Source organism: Lithobates pipiens, unplaced genomic scaffold (genome assembly GCF_037356315.1).
Source record: "Lithobates pipiens isolate NorthernLeopardFrog02 unplaced genomic scaffold, aLitPip1_a1.2 Scaffold_19, whole genome shotgun sequence".
Classification (NCBI taxonomy): Eukaryota; Metazoa; Chordata; class Amphibia; order Anura; family Ranidae; genus Lithobates; species Lithobates pipiens.
Window position 1 is genome coordinate 443,000,927 of NW_027507764.1, and position 12,460 is coordinate 443,013,386.

A 12,460-nucleotide genomic window follows, 5' to 3' on the forward strand; every position below is an offset into this window, starting at 1 on the left:
TTAGGCTCTGAGGAAGAAGGTATTTCTTCGAAACGCCTCAGTCAGCAGTGGTTCACACATCCTCTCTTCAGGATCTGGAGACTGCTATCAGTAGACGGATTGTCACAAGCCAAAAATTGTTACAGTGTGGTTTTCTTTCCATCTTTGTGAGTAGTTTTTAATATTGTTTCTTCAAATAAATATATCAAAGGATAATGCACAAGGCTGGTGCAACCTCTTTTTTCTATTTTTTTTTTTTGACTGCTAGGATATCCCTATCCTGGAGGGCAGCAAGGCCTAAACATACTATCCACTTTGGATTGCCCTTTTAACGCATTTGTGCACAAGAGTATTTGTTTTGCTGCTATTGAAAAAGCTATTATTTCTGTCTGTGCACCATCTAGGTAGATTTACCCTCTCTGTTTGTCCTTATAGAGACAGAGAGTAATGGAAAATCCAAAATTCTGAAGTTGATACCAGAACAAGAGGTGGGGGGGGAATCTTCCAGTGGAGACACATTTTCTGGGAATAACTGTTTAAGGCAGGCTTCACACCATTGCGAATTGGATGCGAGATCCTTGCATCCAATTCACAATAGCAGGAGATTTTGACTGGCTCACATATTCACATATCACCGCAGTGGGTTCTGAGCATTTTGCACATAAACGCTGTGCGTCTTTTGGTCCATTTAAGGTCGGAATTCAGCTCAATATTCAGACTGAAATCAGACCTTAAACTGACAAGGGTTTAAGCCCTTTCTTACTCTTAAAATAAACTTACAAGTAAAAAATTCAGTTGCACTATGAGATATATGCCATGGTATAAAATGGTATTGTTCTAGACAAAAGCAATGGATAGTTCAGCCTGTGACCTCTATCTCAGACAGGGCTATCCTGTGGGTTTTGTCCAAAACCGGAACAATTACATTTCATACCACACTAGACATTTCAGTGTGAAGACGTTTTTTTCTGTGGTCTGGCTGGGGAGCCTGAACAAGCTTTGGTTCAGCGTTTGCAATTGAGGTGGTAAAAGCACTGGTCAACATGGGCTTGTCAGCACTTCTTCTATGTTTAGTAAGGTAAATTGCAGGTTTACAGGACAGCTAAAATGTTTATGCTGGTAATTTGGTGAAACACATGGGAACATTTGTCAAGGCATGAAAAATTGTTTTACTGTTGCCTATCAATTTTAGTGGGTAGAAAACAAATGGTCACCTCCAGAGACAAGCACTATTACTACTTCTTCTGCTACTTCAACTGCTACTAGAGATGAGTGAACCTTGAATCATACTTTGATGTGCCCCTTACCAGGTAATTTTCTGTATGTAACAGCTTTTCTTCCCTTTCTTCTCTTCTCTAATTAATAGACAAGTGGGTCTTATATTGATGATGCAGGGCACAGCCTTATTAGTGTGCCATGTTATCAGGGTGTACAATATATACCATAATCCAATAATAGCAGCTTTGTCATAATAATATGGTGCACTTACCAAATGCCACACTATCAATAAGAGGTGGTGCTACAAGAATACATGTGGGGAAATAATTCCTTTTAGAGTTAAAGTGTATATAAATAACTATAACAATAAATATCCCTTACTTGCTCACTTAAATATTTCACTGAATTTTTTTTAATTATATCTGACAAGTGCAAAAAAACAAAAACAAATAGTTAGCATTGTTCCTTGCTATCTCAGTAGATGTTTAAGGTGACAATGCTGCTCAGTATGGTTGTCACCCTTGAAAATATGCTAATAACATGATTAGCAGGTTAAAATAAAGTAAGAAAGTGAGAAAAAGAAAACGAATGCAGCTATCACATACAACATATACTATATTGTACATTTTTGTCCTTGAGTTTAGTTTTAAGTTTTTTAAATTGATGCCAGGAATTTCCTGTGGAACTGACCTGGGAAACAAATCACAGATTTGGATTTGCCAGATTGCCCCAAGAAACTAATATGAGAGGACTCCGTCATCACATGTTACTACAAAGATCTTGTGGGATAGACAATTTTGTCATTGTTTCTGATAGTATAGAGGTAAGTTGATTGAGGTTTTTAAATGGCTGTTATATAACCAGTTATCAATGACTGAATTTATTTCTGGAATCATATATATATTTTTTATTACACTTGGCAAGCTTGGTGCCACCATTCAGTCACTGACAAAGACCAGGTTTTTGACTTTCAATGAATAGTAATGCCAGGTATGGCCAGATTTAAATGATTTAGCAAATCCAGCAATACAGTATATTTTTATGCACATAAAGGTAGCTGATTATAGTTCTTACCATCACCATTAGTTGTCTCTTGGCTGTGAACAACTGTTGCAATAGTATGTTTCCCAAAAACTTGAGCATCAAAACTGGCATAATCAAATGGAACTTTCCCAAATCTGTCATGTTCTTTAATTATTGTTGCTCGTGTTGTAGTAACTGGTGCAGTCCGATAACTGAATTGTGTTACTTCAAGATGCTTCACACATGTTGCTCTGAAACAAATGTAATTCCAGAAAAGTGATGAATACAACTCGTATAAAAATAATGTTATTCAGCTTCTTTTTTAAAAAGTAGATATAAAATATATAAAATATATAATGTGTTTTTATAATTACAATTTTACAATAACACACACACATGTGCATGGACACAGATAAAGCTATCACTGGTCAATGGATTTACAATATAGGAGAGCTACATCTTTTTTTCCATTCTAATCATTACTTTACAGAATGGGCCTATGAAAGACTCCAGACTTATAAAAGTATGGTAGTATGTAGTATATAAAATATATAGCTTGAGGTAGATGGGAACCAGACATACATTTTGAACGTGCATGTATATCCAAACTTTTTAGTTTTAGTTTTGTGTAGAGTTGGGAAGGGTTAAAACCCCCATCAGATTATTTGTTTGCTGCCATTGTCTCATTTTGGAGAATTCCTTTACTTGGAAATTTCTACAATGTTAGAGAATATTCCCTCTTACACAGTTATAACTGTAACTATAAAGTTTTACATTTTCCATCACTTTAAGTCCTGGTGATTATGGTCAGTGGGACAAATATAGTGGGGGAATCAATTTAACTTAAAATTAAGAAAAACTATTTTTACATCACATTACATTTATATTATATTGCTCTATTCCAGTGGTCTCTAAACTGTGGTCCTTTGCATGCTTTTATCTGGCCCATGGGACACTTTTTTGATCCACTGATAACAATAAAAGACATAATGTCCCCCTTGAAATCAATAAAGGGGCAGAATTCTTCCCAATTACATCAACAATAGGGCACAATGCATTGCTTCCTTTGTGTGAAATCCCTGTTGTTCTTGCCAGTCCATCTGCTTTCCTATTAAAAACTGACCATACTAAGCAGGAGAGCACATCGTGATCAGTTCTTCAGCTATGCTGGAAACTGAGCCTGCTCTCCTACAATGATCAATATTGTCCTGACAGTGTGCTGCTGCCTCCCCCCCCCCAACAGGGAATGTGATTATTTATAGAAAAAATACTTTTTGTATATCTATACAACCATGTTTTTGCATTTCATTTCTATTTTAAACTGAATAGGTTATTTTGCAAGGTGATTACAAACACTTGAAATATGTAAATGTACATTCGGTTACTATTATAAAAAGTAGAACTAGATAACATCTAGAGACTTATTTAATAAGCCAGTACAAGGGGCAATGATGACTTGCAAGGTAGACTACATACACACCTGTGAATGGATTCAAGGTTTGCACCAGGGGAATAATGTTTTTCTTGTGTTTTCGAAAGCTTTTCTGCTGCAGCAATTGGACAACCTGAAAGACTTTAAACAAAACAAAAAATGTTAATATTATAATAGTGTATAACACTAATAAAGAAGAAACCTAGCCATGATGTAAGAGTGTTTAAAACAAGAGGCATAATATAATAAAATATGATAAAGCTAGCATGGCATTATTTGAAACTGAAAAAATCTTAACCAACTAACTAACATAGATAGTGACATTTTTTTAATTGTTAAGTGGTACCCCATATAATATTTGGGAGAGTACAACTCCCTCCAGCTAAAGCTACCAAAACCTGGAAAGAGCCCAGGAAGAAAAAAAAAAAAAAAAAAGCTTGAAAAGCTTTGGCTGTCCCCATGAGCTTTTTATTGTTGTTTACAGTGAAAAAAGTATACTCCTTGAAATTTTCCACATTTTGATATGTTACAACCAAAAACATAAATGTATTTTATTTGGGGTTTTATGTGATAGACCAACACAAAGTGGCACATAATTGCGAGGTGGAAGGAAAATGATAAATGGTTTTATTTATTTTTTACAAATAAATATGTGAAAAGTGCAGTGTGTATTTGTATGTCTGAGTCAATACTTTGTAGAAGCACCTTATGCTGCAATTACAGCAATTAAAGTCTTTTTGGGGATGTCTCTACCAGCTTTGCACATCTAGAAAGTGACATTTTTGACCATTCTTCTTTGCAAAACAGCTCAAGCTCTGTCAGATTGGATGGAGAGCGTCTGTGAACAGCAATTTTCAAGTCTTGCCAAAGATTCTCAATTGGATTTAGGTCTGGACTTTAACTGGGCCATTCTAACACATGAATATGCTTTGATCTAAACCATTCCATTGTAGTTTTGGCTGTATGTTTAGGGTCGTTGTCTCGCTGGAAGGTGAACCTCTGCCTCAGTTTCAAGTCTTTTGCAGACAGGTTTTCTTCTAAGATTGCCCTGTATTTGGCTCCATCCATCTTCCCATCAACTCTGATCAGCTTCCCTGTCCCTGCTAAAGAAAAGCAACCCCACAACATGATGCTGCCATCACCATGCTTCAAGGTGGGGATGGTGTGTTCAGGGTGATGTACAGTGTTAGTTTTCCACCACACATAGCATTTTGCTATTAGGCCAAAAAGTTAAATTTTGTCTCCTCTGACCACAGCACATTCTTTTACATGTTTGCTGTGTCCCCCACATGGCTTCTAGCAAACTGCAAATGGGGCTTCTTATGCCTTTCTTTCAACAATGGCTTTCTTCTTGCCACTCCTTCGTAAAGGCCATATTTGTGGAGAGAACCACCTGAGCTGTGGTTCTCTGCAGCTCCTTTAGAGTTACCATAGGCCTCTTGGCTGCTTCTCTGATTAGTGCTATCCTTGGCCAGCCTGTCGGTTTAGGTGGTAGGTTTGCAGTTGTGTCATATTCTTACTGTTTACGGATGATGGATTGAACAGTGCTCTGTGAGATGTTCAAAGCTTGGGATATTTTTTATAACCTAACCATGCTTTAAACTTTAATGACTTTAACACTCACCTGTCTGGTGTGGGCTTCACAGAACATCTTTATTTATACTGAGATTAAATTACACACAAGTGCACTCTATTTACTAATTAGGTGACTTCTGAAAGCAATTGGTTCCACTAGATTTTAGTTAGGGGTATCAGAGTAAAGGGGGATGAATACAAACGCACATCACACTTCACATATTTATTTGTAAAAAAAAATGAAAACCATTTATAGTTTTCCTTCCACAATTATGTGCCACTTTGTGTTGGTCTATGACATAAAATCCCAATAAAATAAATTTTACCTTTTTGGTTGTAACATGACAAAATATGGAAAATTTCAAGGGGTATAATTACTTTTTCAAGGTCTCTGTGTACAGCTTTTACTGGGACAGAAAATGAAGGGGAAATCTCCCAAGAAAGGATTTATCCCTTTTACCTGCTGTTCATGTAACACAACATAAAGTGAGAGTTAGGTTCTCTGTCTGGGTTTTATCACTGTCTATGCCACCACTGGGAAGATTTTCCTTTAATAATTGTTTTGGTGACATACCTCACTGGGGAATCAAATGGGGAGAACGTGAGATCACAGAAAGAAAGAAATACTAGGCAATTTTAACATTTCCCCACTCGACCTAAAACAAAAGAAACTAAGCCCAGAAATCAGAGGTCTAGGGCACTGATTGGTATCTAGCTAGGGTTTTGCTGGCATCTGTCAAGGCCCCAACTTTTTCTAGGGACTGAACATTAAAGTTTTATTTTCAGAAAAAAAATAGGGAAATAATCAAGCTGTAATATTATAAATGCTAGTTGTGTATTATCGGTGTAACACACATACTAATGTTAGTGTGCGCAACTCCAAAACATTTATTTTAAATTTTAGAGTAGGAAAGAGTTAAAGCACCTTTTAGGTTTTAACTGCTATCTGAGGATTTTTTAAGGCTCCATGCACAGTGGCTTAAAAATCGTTGTTTCTACAGGAGTTTTGTGTTTTGGCTGTGGAAGCAACTCAATGTTACCCTATGTATCCATGCACATTAGGATGATTACCGGCATATTTTGAGCTCATCATTTAGAGGCAGGAAAAAAAAGCATTCTGGTTTGTATTTCTGATTGGAGCTTTTTGGCAGAAAAAAAAATGCTAAACTCTCCTAAATTCACCTAAACTGTGTACACAAAAATTTCTATATTAGCATTTTTTTTTTTCTGCTACAGAAACTCAAGTTTTTTTTTGTTTAAGCCCAGATTTCCTTTCACTTATTGCAATGGTGACAAAGTTTAACCACAAATCTACTATAGGGACACAGACAACAATAAAAAATCTGAAAGGAGTTTTAGGCCGCGTACACACGCGGGGACTGTTCGCCCAACTTTGTCCGTCAAACAGTTTCGGCAAACAGTCCGCTGAAAATTAGCATGGACGGACATGGCCACACACGACGAACGAACAGTTTGCTGAAACCATGCGCGATGACGTGAACGGCACGTACGACGGGACGAAAAATACGACGTTCTATACACTGCATTATAACTTTCGGCGTGTAAATCCTTTCTGAGCATGCGCGGAACTTAGTTTGACGAACAAGCCTACACACGAGGGGACTGTTTGCTGAAACAAAGTTTCAGCGGACAGTTTTTCGGAATTTCCGAAAAACCTTGTTCAGCGGACTGTTCGCTGAAACTGTCCGCTGAAAGCCCACACACGAGCGGACTGTTTGCCGAAACACTGTTCAGCGGACAAAGTTGGGCGAACAGTCCCCGCGTGTGTACGTGGCCTTAGTGTTTTCTTACTCATTGTTCTATCTGTGTTGCTGTTGGAGATATTTCATCCGTTGCTGTCCAGTGAAACCATTGTCTCCAGGACAGTGAGGAGAAATCTCTCTAATGAAGACCCTGGATAGCTCTAAAAATCCAACAAGGGTTCTAATTCTTCCACTCTCTATCCAAAAAAAATACACTTAATGATGCATAGCATAGAATAGCAGCCTTCTATTTCATTTTTACTACACTCAAACTGGTAAACCCTTACGCCCTGCATGTGGGAACACCGATTTATCCGTTAGTAAATCCACGGGCTTCATTTTTCAGCCCTTTGTCTGGCCCACTCTGTGGGAAAGGTATTTTTGAAAACTCTGAGCCCAATGAGGCTACCGGCTATTTGAAGCAAGGTTTGTTACCATATCGTATCGTAATGACAACAGAGATAACTACAGATTTGTAGCAATCCTCTTTCCCTCTACAGATAAGAGTAGGAAGGGTGGACCAAAAAGGAAGCGGCCGTGGCCAGACACTAGCTTGGGACAGAGCTATGCATACAAGCAACAGGCACCCCATGCAATGTTTACCATATAAATTATTGATGAATCATTTCAGAAATATCAACATGCCATCTAATTATTGCTCTTCACCCCTGATGAAAGTTCTGTGATACCAGCAACTAGAAACGCGTTGGTGTGGGTTATAAGTTAAGAGTATGTTCAACACTCATTGGTTGGCTTATTTTATGTAATCATGTATATACACGTTTGTAGATATACCACAGGGACATCTTCAGTTGAGGGGTCCCTCTGGTTTAAGTCTGTTTTTGTCTTGTAATTGTCAATAAAGTATTTTTTATGTTTTGAATTGTTTTGTGGTGTTGGTGGTCATTTAAAATCCCACTCCAACAGGGGATCTCCTTTTTTGATTCAAACTGGTAAATGGAGAGAGGAACACCAATTTGTAATGATTCTGAACAGAGCAGCTGAGAAAGGCTGCATTTGGACTTCACCAAGTGATCCTCCTATTACTTATTTATCAATATGTATTAAACAAAAAATGTATGGAGAGCCACATGCATCTGAGAAGATTATGGGGAGGGGCGATATGATTATTTAGTGGCTCTGCTCGATAAGTAATAGTATTTAGTAATCTGTTAGAACATCATGTGCAAATATGTGATGTCAATGAATCAGCCATGGCTGCTGTGTCAAAACAATGTTGTGAGGCATTCTACATCAGGCATCCTTATATATCTCAGTGTGTGTCTAAATAATAAGAATAACAACATTTGACTCACAACAGCCATGCAGGCCAAGAGGATAAACATACATATTATTTTACATATTTATTATACCTCCCACACAAAAATTATTTTCGATGTGAAAATAAATTACATTTGAAGCAGTCTTTTTAGTTACTGTTGCTAATACTTATTTTCTTTCCCTAAGGCTAAAGCCTGTTAGAACATTGTAAGATATCAATACACTTCTTTAAATGCTTAATATGCTAAAATTTAATAAACACCAAGTTTGAGGGATTTGATTTGAATGATCATTTTAATATATTTGACATTCACCCTATGGGGGTATACTGTGTTTCTAGTTACCAATAGGATATCCCTGTTGGGCTACAAAACCAAAAAAATGAAGTCAAGAAATGCTGCATCATTAACTTCAAAAGTTATTCATGTTCTATTAAATAGATTGCAAAAGTAGCTGCAATTTCAAAAATACTGAAGGATTTCCACTCTTGAAGTAACATTTGAACCCCTTCCCTTCCTATATTTGTGTTCCTAACCACACATCATACATAAACAAATAAAAAATATATATTTCTTATATTTTTACATGTATCTGAGGAGAGGGTGTAATGCCCATGTTCCAATAGATGGGATGGAGAAAGGCTAAGTCAAGTTCTAATCAATATATAATGGAAAAGTCCAGCTTGTAACCACTTCAGTCATGGAAGGATTTGCCCCCTTAACGACCAGGCCATTTCTTGCGATACGGCACTGCGTTAATTTAACTAACAATTGTGCGGTCGTCCAATGCTATACCCAAATAAAATTGATATCCTTTTTTTCCCTCAAATAGAGCTTTCTTTTGGGGTTATTTAATCACCTCTGCGGTTTTTATTTTTTGCGCTATAAACAAAGAAAGTCCAACAATTTTGAAAAAAATACTATATTTTAAACTTTTTGCTATAACACATATACAAAAAATATATATAAATAAACAAATGTATTTATCAATTTAGGAGAATATGTGTTCTGCTACATATTTTTGATAAAAGAATCCCAATAAGCGTACATTAATTGGTTTGTGCAAAAGTTATAGCATCTACAAAATAGGGGAAAGATTTATGGCATTTTTATTATTTAAGTTTTTTTGCTAGTAATGGCGGTAATCAGTGATTTTTAGCAGGATGGCGACATTGCGGTGGACATATCGGACACTTTTGACACTTTTTTGGGACCAGTGACATTATTACAGCGATCAGAGCTAAAAATAGCCACTGATCACTGTATAAAGGACACTGGCAGAGAAGAGGTTAACACTAGGGGGCGATTAAAGGGTTAATTGTTCCATAGCGAGGGGATTCTAACTGTGGGGAGAGGGGACTGACTGGGAGTAGAGAGAGATCGCTGTTTTTGATCACTAGGAAGATGATCTCTCTCTACTCCGCTGTCAGAATGAAGGCTTCTTGAGCCCCTCCCTAGGGAAAGAGAGCCTTGACTGATGGGGGCATGATTGGTTGGAACATGTGGGATGGGATGGGCCTGAGCTCAGGAATTTGTGTGCCCCAGGGAATTCTGGGTCTTTCGAAAGAGTTGTTGGAAGAGCTGCCTACCCTCCTGCTCCCTTTTTTCATATGTTATGGTATGTCAAAGCTTGCAGCGGTTTTCTTGACCTTGCCAGCAGTTAAGGTCACTGTAATGGGCTATGCCCTGTCACTGGTTAAATATGTTCACATGTTATGTGTTGGAATTTAAAAAGCTGTGGACTTGCCCTTTCCACCCTAATGGTTGTAAGTGTCTTAATTAATGGGTTAAAGGGGAAGGGGTGGTGGGGGATTTGATCCCTTGGTGTTACGTTAATTGAGACCTAAGCCCATTACACCTCAACAGTCATGGGAATCTGCTTTGTTTACACTGGCAGATCCCCATTCTGCCGCTTGCCACCCGCATTGGCTCTGCTGACATGGACGCATGCGCAAAGCCTCTGGTGGCACACGTGTGAGCTTCTGGCGGTGCACACTCCTGCTATAGCTGTTGCACAAAGCACCGGTACGGTGCTGCAGCGAAGCTCGGCCCCCTTCCTCCACCGCTGGGCCAATTAGAAAGTGCAGTGTGCTTCACACATGTGCAGTAGGGGACCAGCTGTGAAGCCGAAAAGCTTCACTGCCAGGTTCCCTTACCAGCAATGGTGGCGGCTGCATCTGAGAGCTGACCTGAAGATCGGCTGCGTTTCCGGCATTGCGGGCTCCCTCGACAGATAAATATCAGCTGCTGACTTTTAAATTTTTGTGGGGTGGGCGGACCACCGCTTTATGGGTGCTTTACCTATAATAACATGAAAGATCTACGGATCATGCATAGCTCAGAGCTAAAAGGGACTCAAATTAATTTTACCAAACACAGAAGAATTATAGGATAAAAACTGTGAGTGAATGAAACTTTCTGAGTTGAAGAGTAGGACAGCACATATACAATACAATTAGATTTACTTTTTAGGCAATACATTTTTTATTATTTACATTTTTTTTTTTAGAATAAGTGAAGTGATAGACAAATGTAAGTCTAACTCTTAGCAGTGTCGCTTTCTCTCTATTTATATTTATATGACATCCTTTTACAAATGCAGGCAAGAAGTCAATGTTGGAAATTAATGTCAGGCTGTATAGATACTCAAATATAATATAAAAATATACATGGTGATCTTATGGAGGCCCTTCACCTAAACTTTATAGCCTTTCAAACCTGTCTTAATTCTAACTTAAATATTAATGATGGTTGATCAGAGAAATTGGCCCTGGAGACAATGTAGGGATATACTGCAAATCATTACCCATAATGTAGGCCAATGAAGCCATAAATGAAAACCTGTAGCCTTTTGCGGCATCTGCTTTTGAAATGCACAACCCTTTCAAAGTTTGAAATCACTATTTTCATTTAAATAAATCTGTGGCTTCAGTAGACTCTAAAAAGCTTCCCAGTAAGCACACCATCTGCTCAATCCTGATTTGTTACAAGATGGTTCCTTTGTAGATGGCAGCCTATTGCTTTATCCAAACAGTCATTTGTCTTGTCAATCATAGTTCAATCATACAACAATTTTAAAATCCAGTATCCACTGACGGTACCTTCTGTGAGTGTTACGATTACTGTTCACATGTCCTCTTCCTGTACATCCTGGTGTTGGACACTTTAATACATTTTCATGCATGGCCAAAACTAATTAAAGAATAAAAAAATAGATAAAACAAACTCAGTAATTCTTACCAAATTAAGGAATAATGAAATATGTCAATCAAGGGTACTAACTAAAGAAAAAAAAACAACACCAGGGGGGTAATTATCACTTCCTTCCCAATGTAATTTTAAATAGGTTACCGTATATACTCGAGTATAAGCCGAGATTTTCAGCCTCTTTTTTGAGGCTGAAAGTGCCCCCTCGGCTTATACTCGAGTCACCGCTGTCTGACTGCTCGATCAGCGTATCGAGCAGACAGACGGCGGACATTAAAATTCAAAAGCCGCGCCTCCTTCTCCGCCTCCGCCTGTGATAGGCGGAACACTGAATTTCCCAGCAGTCAGTGTTCCGCCTATCACGGACATCCGTTCATTCTCATACTACGGACGAGTATGAGAGGATGTCCGTGATAGGCGGAACACAGGCTGCTGGGAAATTGAGTGTTCCGCCTATCACAGGCGGAGGACGGAGGCGCGGCTTTTGAATTGTAGAATGGCCGCCGAGAAGAGCGGCGATCCTGGAGCGGCGATCCATCGGCACGACACGGGACGGAGGAGGCACGGGACGGAGGAGGCACGGGACAGAGGAGGCACGGGACAGAGGAGGCACGGGACAGAGGAGGCACGGGACAGAGGAGGCTCGGGACGACGGCGGCTCGGGACGGAGGCTTGGGACACAGGTAGGCTGGACACACACACAAGGCTGCACGGACACACACACACACACACACACACACACACACACACACACACACAGGGATGGATGGATACACACACACACACACAGGGATGGATGGATGGATGAATACACACACACACACACACACACACACACAGGGATGGATGGATACACACACAGGGATGGATGGACGGACACACACACAGGGATGGATGGATGGATGGATGGATGGATGGATGGACACACACACAGGGATGGATGGACGGACACACACACAGGGATGGACGGACACACAGGGATG

At 39.0% G+C, this 12,460-nt stretch overlaps 1 protein-coding gene across 7 annotated transcripts in view; it reads right to left on the reverse strand.

Moving 5' to 3' along the window:
- The window catches only part of ST18 (ST18 C2H2C-type zinc finger transcription factor), a 322,431-nt gene that overhangs the window by 103,917 nt on the left and 206,054 nt on the right, over positions 1-12,460 (reverse strand). For all 7 annotated transcript variants that reach the window (XR_013277656.1, XM_077492678.1, XM_077492680.1 and 4 more), the window contains exons 7-9: positions 11,372-11,462; positions 3,701-3,793; positions 2,272-2,471 (exon numbers count right to left, since the gene is read on the reverse strand). Coding sequence is in view for 6 of the 7 variants with exons in the window: in XM_077492678.1 (XP_077348804.1) it covers positions 2,272-2,471; positions 3,701-3,793; positions 11,372-11,462 (384 nt within the window). In the remaining variant the exon portion in view is untranslated. The remainder of the gene's footprint in view (positions 1-2,271; positions 2,472-3,700; positions 3,794-11,371; positions 11,463-12,460) is intronic.